The sequence below is a fragment of the Panicum virgatum genome, chromosome 5N, assembly GCF_016808335.1.
Source record: "Panicum virgatum strain AP13 chromosome 5N, P.virgatum_v5, whole genome shotgun sequence".
Taxonomy (NCBI): Eukaryota; Viridiplantae; Streptophyta; class Magnoliopsida; order Poales; family Poaceae; genus Panicum; species Panicum virgatum.
This window is the reverse complement of record NC_053149.1, coordinates 33,371,325-33,386,780: the sequence shown is the minus strand read 5'-3', so window position 1 is coordinate 33,386,780 and position 15,456 is coordinate 33,371,325. Positions and strand designations below refer to the sequence as shown.

General features: G+C 44.6%; 1 protein-coding gene across 1 annotated transcript; it reads right to left on the bottom strand.

Annotated features, from left to right (window-relative positions):
- Positions 1-840: 840 nt before the first annotated feature.
- Positions 841-4,491, bottom strand: LOC120674742. Its single transcript, XM_039955875.1, has 3 exons — positions 4,419-4,491; positions 1,591-1,916; positions 841-1,432 (listed from the first exon to the last, which is right to left on the bottom strand). Exons 1-3 carry the CDS (start codon positions 4,489-4,491, stop codon positions 1,223-1,225), a joined length of 609 nt encoding a protein of 202 aa, XP_039811809.1. The 3' UTR covers positions 841-1,222.
- Positions 4,492-15,456: the final 10,965 nt, after the last annotated feature.

Below are 15,456 nucleotides of genomic sequence, written 5' to 3'. Positions count from 1 at the left end.
AACATGCATGGATCAGCAGTTCCCTCCGATCATCAATTCATTGCATTAGCGTCCAAAACTGGAGGCAGAGTACGTCCTTTTGAACAAGACATGCGCAGAAGGTTTTTGGTTTGCATTAGCTAAACACCACTTCCTTACTTGTGAGCCATATTGCCCAACAAAAGGCAACAACCCATGTCAACCAATACAAACTAGTTTTGTCTCCCCAGTTTCTTTTTTTGAGTGGTTGTCTCCCGAGTTTCGGCCACTGGTTGAAGTGGGGTCATCGACATTTAAAGGTGTGACGATCCCGAACACAATATGGATGTCGCTCTACGGGAACTTAGCATAACTAGATGTTAGGTGTGGTTTCTAATTTACTACGAAAGCAGTGAACTCAAACTCCAAACTACTCTACTAAGCAACAAAATGAACTGAAGAGCTTATTTTTGCTGTGTCGTGATTTCTGGCATGAGTGCATCTGTTTATGGTGTTGATGTACTCCCTCTGTCAAAAAAAAAAATGCAACTTTCACTTCCCAAAAAGTCAAATAATTTCAAGTTTGATCAAGTTTATTCAAATTAGTATGAACATTTATATTACAAAATAAGTATCATTAGATTAATTATGTAACATATTTTCTTCCTATAAATTTATTTGGAGACATAAATGTTAGTAACATTTCATATAGATTTAGCTAACTAAAAATTATTTGACTTCTCGCGAGAGTTGCATTTTTTTTTAGAGGCGGAGGGAGTAGCTTGGAGGTACTGTAAGGACATGGCAGTTGACAGTGAGCGAGGGTCGGCTGACCCATCGATACGCTGCGTCAACACACAAACGCTCAGATGGTCATGCAAGAGGTCGGTAGCACAACGATTGAAGCAATTGGCTCCCATGACATGCAGGACGACATGCACTACTACATAAATAGTTTGTAGAGGTGGGTAAAAAGATATTATAAGAGCGGATGTCGCACTCGTCCTTATTTTCTGCAGCTAAAAATAGCAGTTTGTAGGGGCGAGTACGTTACCCGCTCTTGAAAATACCGGTTCACCCCTCATCCGCCCCTACAAACTCATTTTTTTGGAGAGGTGATGCCTTCACCTGTCTCTAGAAACTGATTAAAAAACAAAAAAAAAAGCAACGAGAGCAGGCTGCGCCCCGCCGTAGCAGATCACGCTTCGCCGGCAGCCGTGCCCGCGCTCCGCCGGCCGCCACGCCCGCGCCCCGCCGTAGCAGATCACGCCTCACCGGCAGCCGCACTGTGTCGCAGGAGGCCGCGCCACGCCTCGGTAGGCCCCTTCCCGTGCGCTCGTGCGTCGCCAATGCGTCCCGAGCCGAGTCGTCGTGCGCCGCCGGTGCTTCCCACGCGTGCGCCCCCGCCGCTCCCCATGCCTCGTGGCGCCGCCGCTGCCCACGCCACCGCCGGGGAGTATTGCATGGTCTTCATCTGCAATTTAAAATTGTGCATTGGTAGAGTAGAATGAGCTACTACTCAGAGTGCTAGCTTCTACCTGATGATGAGAACTTTTCTGCGCCTCGTCACATGCCCCTGTGGACATGCAGCTCACCTCGAATCACAGGTAGCAGCCGTAGTCGAGCACCCACCTGCCGCAGAGCCACCCACGCCGGCAGTCCGCAGTCCTGCCGCCGCAGGCCGTCTACGGGCGACACGCGGTCCCCGCGCCGAGCCGACGTAGCCCTGTGCCGCTGCCGCTGGCTGCCGCCACGCCGTAACTCCGCCCGTGCGCTGCGCCGCCGCTCCTCCCGCACGTCGCACCCGCGCCACCGCCGTGGCAACTCCTCCTCGGGCCAAGCAACAACGCCCTGCAGGGAAGGAATATGGGGAGAAGAGGTGGCTGCGGCATGGGACAGGGAGGGAGGGAGGGAAGGGATGTTGCTGCGGAATGAGAGAGAAAGAGATGGGGGAGAAACTGATGAGATAGGAAAGAGAGTGAGGGGTTGTGGGCCAGCCGATCCGCGTGACCATTCTGTAGCCAATACCTGAAAGATTTGCCCATCACGTGGACCCCCTACATTTTTAGGGGCGGTCGACGCCCTCACCCCCTACAAATAATTTTCAAATTTATTTTGAAAATTCATTTAGTTCAGAAAAAGAAAAACAAATAAAAAAAAGTGAAAAGCATTAGCCTATTATCTATAGAACTAGAAAAAATATTAAAACTATATTTCAGTGTATATAAAGTGTATATAATGGTTAAGAGTGTGAAACCATAATGTATAAGTGACCCACTCTAATATCTCATACAACTCAAGACTTAGTTTGTGGTTTCCACACTTATTATCATTATATACACTAAAATATGTTTTTAATGTTTTTCTAGTTCTATAGATCACCATAGGCTTATGCTAAACTTTTGACTTTTTTGACATGTTTTGCTATTTGTCTAAATTAAATAAATTTATAGAACAAATTTGAAAATTATTTTTAGGGGCGGGTGAGGGGGTGAACCGCCCATAAAATGCCAATTATAGGGGTGGGTCACCCCTCATCCGCCCCTGAAAATCGATTTGTAGGGGCAGGTGAGCCCCCTAACCCGCCTCTACAAATATTTTTTCAAATACAATCGAAAAATTAGTTAATTCATTAAAAATAGTAAAGCACATCAAAAAATTGTGAAATTTTTACCATAAGCATATTGTGAAATGTAGAACATAAAAAAATATCAAAATAACATTGCAGTGTATCTAGTGAATAAAAGTGTTGAAACCACAATGAGTACCTAAGTCACACTACTATCTTATACAACTCAAAGCTAACTTTGTGTTTTCGACACTATTAATGACTAAATATGTTGAATTGTATTTTTCGTATTTTCAAATAGTTCTACAAGTCATTACATGCTAATGGTAAAAAATTTATTTTTTTGAAATATTTTGCTGTTTTATTTGAATTAAATGAATTTTGTGAAAAAAAATTAAAAATATTTGTAGGGGCGGATGAGTGGATCGCCCGCGCGCCTACAAATCCATTTGTAGGGGCGGGTGGGGTCCTCTCTCGCCCCTAAAAATATAATTCTCAAATATTAATTTGTTTATGAAGGGTGTCCGGCGGCGAGACGTTCGGACGTCCTAACGTCGGTGGTGGGTGGGTGGGTGTGGGGGGGGGGGCGGCTGGGCTGAAGACGTTCAGACTTCCAAACGTCTCGAGCCGGGAGGGGGCTGGTTCGGCAGCCCAACCCAGCCGGTGTTTGTAGGGGCGGGTGAGGCCCAGACCCGCCCCTACAAATCCTTTTGCAAAGTCAAAAATTATTTAATTCATAAAAATAGTAAAACACATTAAAAAATAGCAAAACACTTCAAAAAAATATGACGATATTGTGATATATAAAACATAAGAAAAATATTAAAATCAAATTTCAGTAAGGCGTGATCAAATACAAATACTTTCGCACATTAATAGATCTCATATTTATAATTATTTCAGAATACATAAATGCATGAACCGCCCCTACAAAGTTATTTTTTAGGGGCGGCTCACCCCTTAGCCGCCAATGGATTTTCTGGGGTGGCTCGATTGCTACAGTACCATGTCACATTTTTAAAAATGGGTGATATTTTGGTCCGTTTCTGGAAAAATTGGAGTGTTGCTACAAATAGATTTTGTAGTAGTGATGGATAGGCCAGCATGGCTCTTCGATCTGCACGATCTACGCATAAGAGCATGAAAGGACCCATTAATTCTTACTAGCAACTATATCCGTGCATCATTACGGATGATACACAAAAGTACATTGTAGCCTTATCTACTTAGAGCATGTCCAACAGAATCGGTATATGTATTTGGATCGGTAAAAAAAAGAGGAAGAGCAGAAACCGGCGTCGAACAGACTCTTTATCTCCTTCCGTCGCTATCATCATCGCTATTCTCTCCCCCCGCCTCGCTTTCTTCTCCGAGCAGCCCTCGCTCTCCATCTCTTCTTCGCTCGCGCGCGCTCCCACCATTCCCTCGCCGGATTCCCCCTTCGCGCTCCGCCTCACCCCGTCCAGCTCGCAGCGGCGGCCAGAGCTAGCTTGCAGCGGCGGAGTGCGTGCGCGGCGGGGTACTTGCGGTGGCCGAGCTCGTGCGCGGCGGAGCTGCCGCAGTACCTGCGCCCTCACCATGGCCACCGCCGACCTCCCCGCGCCCTCGCCATGGCCGCCGGACTCCGAGTCGACGGCGGCGAGTGCGCCATCGTAGCTGAAGCCGCAGCGCCGCTTCCTTCGCCGCGGGCCAAAGCTACCGGAGCCGAAGACGTCCACGAGCCTGCCGCTCCTCCACGAGGCCGGCCCCGTCGACGACCTCCCCGGAAGCCGCGCAGACTGCCAGAAGCCATGGCTGAGTTGAACTCCGCCGCGTCGGCGTTAAATTCGGTCACGGTGTGGGGCCGCCGACCGATTCCCTCCGCCGGGAGCTCCGCGGCGCCGACGCCGACCTCCCCGCACCATAGCCATGGCCGCCACCGACTCCTGCGGCCTCGCCATGGCCGCCGCCGACCTTCTCGCCATGGCCGTCGTCGGCCCGTCGCTATCCCCACACCGCGCCCCTACCTCCGCTAGTCACCCACCACCGCCGAGCACCCCAACAGATTGGCGCAAAGCTCCTCTTCACGGTGGTGGCAGCCCCGCCGGCAGCCAGTTGGCCTTGTGCCTTGGCCCAGCCCCACCTGCAGAGTGGGAAATACATGGGTTAGACTAGGTCTGGGTGAAAAAAATAAAATCCAAAGCAAAGGTCCCACACGTCAGGCGTATGAAGAGCAAGATTTGCCTACTCTTTTGGATTCCCCACCTTTTGTAGAGCTAATAGTTTGGTAAATGATTAGCTAAAAGTGAATATAGAGAGTTTGATTTGAAGAATCTGTTGGAGTTGCTCTTAAATAGCATCAGGGCATCATTGAATTTGACCCTGCCACTTCATGATACTTTCCATACATCGGGTTTCTTAAAGATTGGTGCCCCCTCCGGCCTTGTCCGCGTTTCACGGCTGCGCGCTGCTCTCAGCGTGACACCAGGTCATTCTAGGTAAGCCCGTGACCTATGGTACTGCGCAGCAGGTTCTGAAGGCCTAGACAAGCTTCGAGGCTCCGTGCACCATGACCATAACCCTGTTTGGAGAACTATTCTAGAGTTATTTTTTGGATCAAAAGGTTAATTGGCATTTAATGCACTTTTCCAATCATTGCAGCCCCACTATCTCTCTCTTGCTGTAGTGGACCCCACTCAAAAATAACCCAAATATCACCTCTTGAAGGGATAATTTTTGTTGATGAGTTATTTTTAAATAGCCACAAAATAACCCACCTGTTTGACTCCCTGTAGAGTTATTTGGGCTATTTGAGGGAGGGATAAAAAATAACCCATGAATCCAAACAAGACCCATGATATGCTAGACACGGAAGGATTGGCCACACAATCGCTCTGGGATCATAATTAGCGTGAAATGGGTTCAGCTTGACTGATGGGTCCTAAACTGTGACTATCCCACGACGGGAAAAAGAAACAGATGGGGCTCGGGTGCGGTCACTTTACGTGATAATTCCACATACCAGGAGGATATATTAGATGGGAAATCATGAGCACAACTGCAGAACCACGCTACGATGGGCCGTCATCAACCCAGCTGCAGAACTGTTTCCACGCGTACAACAAGATGATAGTTTAACTAACAGGAGAACGATGCAAATTCAAAACTAAAAAACTATAACTATCAAATTAAATATCCAAATTAAATTTGAATTGCACCATTATTTTTTATGACAAAATATTTAAAACAAGAACCAGTTACCTATGTTTGCATAATATTTTAAAAATATTATTTACACTAAATAATTAATTTTAGCTATTGGAAATAAATATTTTATATAAAACAGTTAAACTTGGCGACCAAATAATAATATACTACAAAAAAAATATTAAATATCACCAACATTTAATTGTATATAATAAAGAATAGAAATAAATATCAACCAGTATTTAGGTTCAAAGTGAACATATGATTATGCATTTGTAAATAAATTAGTTACATGTAGATAAATAATTTTATATGAAGAACAAATACATCTACATTGAAAAAATATATTTTTATAAGTATATATACATGTGATAAACAACTTAGCATATAAAGGAAATAAATTGTTTCACACCCCCAACTTATGAGTCCACCATACAAATAAATTAATATAAATTAAGCATGGCTCGCTCTTAATTGTGATCAAATAGTTTGGTACTATAGTAATAGGTAACTATGTATAGATCTACTAATATCTTATGAAAGAAACAAACATGGTTGATACAAATTATAAGAATGATAAAATATAAACTCAAACAAAGATTATGTACATGAGATTTGTAATCTGGAAAGAAAGAAAGAGAGAGAATTGATAAATAAATGGATACAAAGGATTAGGAAAAAGAAAGGAAAATAGAAATAGAAGGAGAGAAATAAGAAAGAGAAGAAAACAACAAGAGAAATAAACAAAAGAAGAAAATAAATAGAAAAGAACATGATTTGTTACATTCTTATCATTAGTATAGTGTAGATGTTAATTGGGAACATGCAACTCTATTTTGAAGAATTAATAGCAGATCTTCCGAGCTTCAATTCATCATCACAACTCCATCACAACATGCATCAAAGTTTTATCATCAAATATTTGTAATAAATTGACTCTTGAGAATAAGAGAAGGGAAACATAGGCTTAGCAAAGCAATGCTATATTAGGTATACCTGATATATTTTTTTATATACGTTTCGAATAAGTTTTCAAGTAATGCTCTTTAATTCATTTATACTATTAAGATTATATCATGTGCCTGGATGGAGACCGAACTTTGCCTCCTGGCTCGAGCCGCGATGCCGCCACACTGCGTGCCCGCGCTAAGCGACTCCAGCACGAGGCCGCCGACTAGAAGGAGCTCCTCACCGCGGTCCTCATGGCCACCTCACGCGCCTAGGATTCCGGTGCTGACGGCGGGCCCATAAAACCAAGGCTGCGACAGAGAGGGCCAAGGACAAGGCGTCCTGGAGGGCCCGTGTGCAGGATATGGCTAGCCATGCTGTCGCCGCCCTCAAGGAGGAGCTCATCGTGGAGCGGGCGCACTGGCGGTAGCTGGAGCAGGCGAACACGAAGCTGATGCGCGAGATGGCAGAGGCGAGGTGTTGACACCCAAAATTGGCACGATGAATATTTTCTAGACAATCTGGGCAGACCGATCAGATACTCCTATAAACCAGTCAGTCCGGTCTAGTCAAGTTTGTCAAATTGCCAGTTGGACTCCACCATTGCATAGATCTCGTCGATACAATCGAAATGCATATATAGAACGTCCAATTTGGAGTCTGGATGAGGGAGTTATGCCTCCTGGAAGACCTGCACCCCAGTCTGACCGGTCAGACCGATCCAGGGCGGTCAGACCGGTCCGAAATGCCCAATCCGAGTTAGGAGTTGTATTTTGACACGGGATTAGATATGGTTCCGACTCATAACGGGTACAGACCTCCCCACCCTATATATATGAAGGGCCACGGCCGATTGAGGGTAATCCCAATCGATTCAACAACTCATACCCTACTTTTTATCTCTAAACCCTAGCTTTTCCAACCCCATCTGCTGTTCTTTGCTCGTCTCTACGGCGTTCGAGGATGTTCTGAGTGGCATGCCGAACTCAGACCAACCCTAGATCCACGAGCTCCGACGGGGTCCCTCCCGAGCTCGAGGTTTTAGGTCTTCGCGGCGTTCTCTATAGAACCGGTCTGACCAGTTGCCCTAACCGGTCTGACCAGTCTGTGCACAGGGAACCCGTTGGTGAAGATCGTGTCGATGATCAATGCGCGTTCTAGCGCATTTGAGTGTGTGACTGGATTTTGTGCCAACACACTTTTTGGCGACTCCGCTGGGGACAGATTAATCTGGTTTTTTAAACCGATCTAATCTAGTTCTCAAAGAAGATGGGCGTCATCACTGACCTCGACGAAGGCAACATCTCCACATCTATCGAGGAACTCAGCGAGGAGGAGCACCAAGATTACTTGGTGTTTAGGAAGCACGTCAAAGCACAATTCTTGAAGGGATTCAAGAATAATCAACAAGGCCAGGTCACGAGGGTTCAAGACTTCGTGATGCCCTCCTTCACGCTCAAGAATAAGCAAGTCGAGGTAATAAGCGATGTAAGCACTTCATCTTCCGACTTGTTTAGCCAATTATCATCTATTATGGATCAGAAGATTGCTGATATATATAAGCCCATGAATGATTTAAAAGATCAATTAGACAACATGAAAAAAGGCAAATCTATAGATGATAATTGTTCTTTCCAAATTGTTAGTTCATCGGCTACGCCAGCATCTGCCCAAGAAGCATCGTATGCCATGCCGATGAACTACTATAAAGGGCAAACACTACTACCGCGAGCGTCACAGCCAAACATGGCTGGACCAATCGGACTGGTCCAACAGACCGGTCAGACCAGTGCATCGGTGGTCAGCCCAGTAACATCTACACCGAACACGTCTACTCCTTGTTCGGCAATCCTTAGCCGAACCAATGAGCTGACAAATTGTGTGCATCCGTCTTCTTCACAAGAATCTGGTTTTCTTCACGAACCAATTTTTGTTAATGTAGATGGAAATTCTGCGGGGCATGCACCGATAAGTTCGGTTCAGACGATGGTACAAGATGATCCTATAGAACATCGTCTTACTTTTGCAGCACAAGCATCCACGAGTGGTAGATGCGAAGCTGATCCCTCTAGGTTAAAAGAAGATTCGGCTAGTGCGATGAAAACCAAATTTGGTGTGGATATATGTAATTCTACATTATACCAAAAGCCATATCCTGCTGAACTTGATTTGGTTTCTTTTCCTGCTGGTTGGTGTGTTCCTAATTTTGTGAAATTTAGTGGTGATGATAATAGAGCACCTTGGAAGCACATTGACCAATATATCTTACAACTGGGAAAAGCTGGTTTCCATGAGGCTTTGCGCATTCGCTTATTTTCATTATCTTTGACTGGAACCACTTTTTCTTGGTTTTCTTCATTGGCCCCGAATTCTATTCAATCTTGGAATCAATTGGAATCTTGGTTTCATGATCGATTTTATAATGGGGACAATGAAGCTCAGCTGTCGGATTTGACATCGGTTAGGCAAGGGCAAGATGAGCCTGCTTTGGATTACTTCCGAAGGTTTAAAGATATAAAAAACCGATGCTTCAATTTAATAGTTTTCGAAAAGGAATTGGCTGATTTGGCTTTTGATGGTTTGCGTTCTTATTTGAAAAAAAGAACTCGAAGGCTTTGAGTACCACAATGTTAATTATTTGCACATGAAAGTATTGGGTTTAGAATTTAGATTCCAGAACCCAAAAGATGCCCATAATACTAATTAGTCCATACATGTTGATTGTAAATCTGATTCGGACGATGAGAAAAAGGAAGTTGCTGAATTCATATGGCCATCATAAGCTAAGTTATGTTCTTGTTCATCGCTTAAGCCGATTCCAAAGAATCGGCAAGAACAAGTTTGTTTCACATTTGATGTTTCTAAGTGTGATCATATATTTGATGAATTGCTTAGAAGTGGAAACATCAAGTTGTCTCATGCCATACCGTCGCTTGAGGAGCTAAAGCGGCATGCATATTACAAGTGGCATAATACTTTTTCTCATGCAACTAATGATTGCAATATCTTTCGTCGAAAAATCCAATCGGCCATTAGTGAAGGACGATTGGCAATGCATGAGGTGAAAGATGACAAGGCGTCATTCCCTGTCCCTACAATTGATTTGGATAATGTCAAGGTACTCATTCGGCCGGAACAAGCCGAAGGAGCAAAAGGAAAAAATGTTGTCATTGGTGAGCCAAGGCCGAAAAATGTCAATGACAAGATTCAGACTAGGGAAGTGACGATGGAGAAGACTCCTGATGGAGAGGAGTCACTAAAGATCACTATCAAAGCTTCAAGGCCAGAGGGGCAAGAGACTTCCTCACGAGACACGAGTCGGTCTGCTGCCCAGGCACGACCGATTAGACTGATCGCCTCAACCGGTCAGGCGAAAAGCCGACCCAGAACTTTCAAGCCTAAGCGCCAGGAAGAAGGTACTAGGAAGGTTAATGAGTCAAAGGTGCATGGGAGTTTTACAAAGCAGAAGCTCACGTTTGCTCAGCTACTGGACAAGTACACAAAGGCTATTCCAAAAGATCGTCCACTAAAAAAAGAACCAAGTTCACCTCCGCGTCAACCCAAGCATTCTTCTCCTAGGGGAGAATCCAGCAAGTGTAGGGGTGATAGCACCACAGTGTTCCTTCCTTAGAAGATGTATGCTACTATGTCGTGGGCATCACCAGCATCGGGTTTTCCTGGTCCTACATGGGAGCATGAAGGAATTTGGATGTATTGTTATCTGATGCTATACCCACCATCTCACCACAGGGAGGAGGATCGCAGAAGGCCTGTGTTCAGCAGGGTTTCCCGACCAGTGCACGACTGATTGGGATCCCACCAATCAGGTCAGAGGCGGCAGCCTGCACCGGTCAGACCGGTCACCACTGACCAGTCAGATCGGTCTCATCAGAGGCTGGGTAAAGTTCATTCTCCAAGACAAATTTACCGTGTCAAGGAGAAGAATGAAGAGGTACAACCAACTGTCGATCCAGAGAAAGCTAAAGCCGATGATGATGTGCAGATCGGCGACATCAAGGTGGCTGTCAGTGATATAGGCACAAGACCGATGGTTTTTGGTAAATCGGTCAATCCTTCTATCCAAAGGCCGATCATGGCTAATGATCATGAGGCCAGCAGCAGTAGTTCAACATCAAAGTACTTTCAACCAAGATGGTGTCCTCCAGGGTTGACTCATACTCAAAGAAAAAAGCTGCAGCGTCTACGTGCTCAGGAAAAGAAGGAGCAGGAGTTCAAGAGGCTGTGGGACAAACAATTCAACCACTACAGACCTATGGTCCCTCAGGGCAAGGTATTGGGGGTCAAAGCAGTTGACCAGCCAGCACGACCGGTCAAACCGCCTTAGGCGACCGGTCTGACCGCCCAGAGCAACCAAGCAGACCGGTTGAGGTTACATCAAAACAGTTAGCCCAATTGGCAACGCTTGTTTCGGCTCCTTGCGATGGAGAAACACCTTTAGCATTCTCGGTACAAGGAAAAGAGGAGCTAGTGGATCATGAGGTTACACAAAAAACGCAACAATATGGAGCTCAACGACATTTAAGTGCTCAGGGAGCAAAATATTGGTAAATGATAATTTACCTCATGAAGTTTATGTGCAACAAATCAGTTTGCAAGGGGCTCTCAAGACTTTGATTATGTCTTGAGCTGGTTGAAAATTGTAACATCAACAAATAAAAGCCGAATTAGAAGTTTTTCAATTCGAGCTAGAAAATTGGCAAACTATTTGTAATGAGGCGTATTGATGCTCTTACTTCTATTCTTCAGTTAAAGAATGAAACTGAACTTACTTGGGGGGCAAAACAGCAAGAGGCCTTTAAAAAGATCAAGATTTATTTGTCTTCACCACCTGTGCTCAAGGTGCCTAGGATAGGGGTTCCTGAAAGGACCTCAGATGTCGCCTAGAGGGGTGGGGGGGTGAATAGGCATTCAACAAATTCTACAAATTTTACAACTTAAACACACTGTCAGCACACTGACCGGTCAGATGCAGAACCTGCATAAATATCAGAGTTTCTTCCCTCCTTGAGCTCTAGCACAAATACAACTTGGTGAAGTGTTCCTGCAGGTGATTATAAATGTGTTGCAAGTCCCTGCACACACACAGAAACAGCACACCAAAGTAGATCGATGCGAAATTACAAAAACAATGCTAGAACTCAAAGTAGTGAGGCAAAACCACAAAGGAGACACAAGGATTTGTTTCCCGAAGTTTAGATTCACCTAAGTGAATCCTACGTCTCCATTGAGGAACTCGTTGGGCTTGAGTCTCTTGCAACTCGATCCCTTGAGTTGGGTCTTTTTCAACCACTCCTCCTTTCTACTATCTTGATCCTTTCCACCAAGGGGGCAAGATCACCCCCGCACAGACTTGCCGCTGCTCACCACACCGTCGGGAGCTAGTCGGCGACGCCTAGCCGTCTCGGAGGCAAACCTCCAAGAGTAACAAATGCAAATCGAAATCTTTTGATGGAACCAAGAGTGCTCAAGCTATGGATGCTCTCAACTGCTCGAAATGCAGCTCTCACAATGGTCACTTTGCTCACACACATTCAATCTCTCAACCCAATCCAAGAATATGTAATCTAGTTAGCACAACTCACAAAGAGTGTTTGGGAGAGCTTGCTGGTCAAGAAAATGGCTTTGGGAAGCTCAGGAATGCCAGGGAACCAGCATCACTCAAAGGAGAGGGCTGAGGGGTATAAATACCCCACTTCCAAAAACTAGTCGTTGCTCTGTCAGTACAGACCGGTCAGACTGGTCCCACAGACATGTTTGTTAAAAAACTAGCCGTTACACCCAGGACCGGTCAGACCGGTACGGGCCAGAGAAGCCCAAACCCAGTTTTATGTGCACCACTTGGTCCACCAAGTTGACACTTGATCATCCAGGTAGCACAAAGTTAGTTCTCAAGGGTTTTCTCTCAGAATTCTTACTTGGGTGGCCTATGAGCACTTTTGACAATGCTCTTGATAGTACGATATACCTATACTCAAGATTAAATATAAAACACATTTCATCCACTTAAGTCTTGAATCACTTCATCTTTTCCATACTTTGATTTTCTCGAACTTGGGATTCCAACATTGCATAATCTTCTCTTTTGAGCAAATCCATACTTGAGCTAGTGACTTAGAATCCCAATACCTTTACAAAATCTATCCTTGGATCCTCAAGTCACTCCAATAAGATATTTGATGCATTGCATCGCTTCTCACAATAAGGCTTGGATATGATTCTTCGAACACCCCACGAATACTAGCACTTCACCTTAGCATTTCGCACACATGGTGAGCCTTCGCTCCACCAAAGCTTGCTTAGTCCCTCACACTAGTCATCTCGGTTGGTTTCTTCATCACTTACCCTTGCCATGTTGAGTTAAGCTTTGCTCACCAACAATGAATTCTATATTCCATTCTCAATATCTTCATTTCTTTGTCTTGCATTGTAATCATGAATAATAACTATATTTCACGTATTGCAAGCTTCCATAAATAAGATCAATATATCTAGTTCACAAGTGTATGTCGCTTTTTATTTTTATTAACCCATGAAGCCTTGCAATAATGCTTGACTTTCAACAATAAGCTTCTCTTTTATTTGATTCTTTTTCACATGAGTCAATGCATAAATGATATACAAATAAGTCCCTGCTCATGATATCTCAAATAAAGCATTAGTCCTTTAATCATGTTTGTCATTCAATTCACCAAAACCAATTAGGGGCCTAGATGCAATTTCAATCTCCCCGTTTTTGGTGATTGATGACAACTTTGGTCAAAGCTTACAAATGAATCAGGATAAAAGGTTTTAAATTTTCAGACATATCAAGAGCTCCCCCTAAATATGTGCTTTGAATTGAATTCAACAACCAAGGCCTCAAATGCCATTTGCACATATTTAAATAAATAGGAGCTCCTCCTATATCTCAGAATTCATGGGGTGCAACAGTGTATGTGTGTCTGCAAATATACTACACGTGATGCATATGACAAGATAAATCATTTCAGCACAAAGAAGAAGAACATGACTCTGTCTGGTGCCAACCGGTCAAACCAGTCGCATAGACCGGTCAGACCCAGACAGCCAGCCAAAAACAACATTTCGTCATAAAAATGCATCACACTAGCATAATATCACTTAGATAGCATAAAGAAGTCTATTACACCCAGTATCACACATTACAAGTCCTCAAGTCCACAAATAAAATTAAGGTACGAATTATTACAGTTCCAGAGTACAGAAATGATAGACCGGTCATACCGGTCCCTCAGACCGGTCAGACCGGTCTGGCTAAGATAGACACACTCTGAACTGAGATTTTCTTCTATTCTTCTTCTTCTTTCCTTTGCCAAGCTGAAGCTTTAATCCATGTTCTTCTCCCCCTTTGTCATCTATCACCATAAAGGCCCTGGGAGAAGTAGCTTGGCGCCAATCACTGTTCATTACCCCCATTTCCATTGCCGTCGGAGGGAGTTCTCCGATCATGTAGACCTATCCAAAGGTTTGAGGTCAGATACGCATTTTTAGGTAGAGTTGTGGCCTCAAGTGAAGTGATTTCAGTGTCTAGCGAAGGACTTATAGAAGAGGTTGCAATGCTTGACATACCATGATGAGTACCAAAAATGGAGGCAGCTGCGGATTGAGCAAAGATCTCTGTTGTTGAGGGACGAGGAGCATCTGACTGAGATGTGTGCAGTGGTGCTATAGTGGAAGTCCCTGGAGCTCCAAGAGTACCAAAGCCATAACCAGGAGGGGGTGGTGGAGGGAATGGAGCTGATCCTGAGGGTCCTGCTGCTCCATAGAACATGTGTGGACCAAAGACTCCTTCTCCAGGTGCAGAGTAGAGGATGTGGCACCAATGTCTGGATAGAATATGTGTCCATACTGCTCAAAATACCCAGCATCCATGTAGCTCTGCATCCTTGCATCTACTGAGGGAATGTCAACCTTAGGAGGTGAAGGAGAAATGGGTGAGCGAGGTGGTTGAAGATTAATAGCATTGTGCATCATCTTGATTGAATCTCTTTCTTTCTTACTAGCCCTCCACTGCCTCTGCTGCTCAACCTCTATGTCTCGCTGGCTTTTGCACATGCCAACAAATAGATTGATGAGTTTCTTGATTGGAGAAGAGGACTTCTGCCTGCTGCTGTGCTGCCCCTGGGCCGACCAGTCAGACCGGTCGCCTGGACCGGTTAGATCGGTCCCAGTCTGGGCAGCAGGAGAATGCTGTTGTGGCTACTCTTCCTCCTCTTCTCCTATTTCTTCCTCATTCTCTGAATATCTGTGAGGCGAGGGCTCTCTTCTATGCTTGGGCACCTTAGGATGGATGGACTCATGCTTTACATCAGTTTGTAACTTGGTTTTTGTGGCCTTTTCAATCAACTCCATCAAGTAAGGCGCATAGGCACAAATCTTTTGGGGATTTTCTGAAATGTACTTGATTTCCTCCCAAATATAATCAGCCACATAGAAATCCTCTACCCTAGGCCTCAATCTAGCAAGCAAGTTCTTTGCATCAAGGGAAATATCACTTGGATTCCCTCCCCTTTGAGAAATCGTCTTCCTAAGCAACCGGTTCATAATGGAATAGTAGGTGTACATCCCGGTTACCTTCCCTGCATTCCCCACTTTATTCCTTAGATACATGAATCTCATTTCCTCATTTGGGAGCACTGGCTGAAGGTTGATCTTGGGCCTATTTGCATCATCTCTATCAAGCCCAAGTACTCGAATGAACTGAGTGAATTTGGCTTTGTAGTAGCTTCCTTTGGTCATCCAGAAGATAGTTCTCT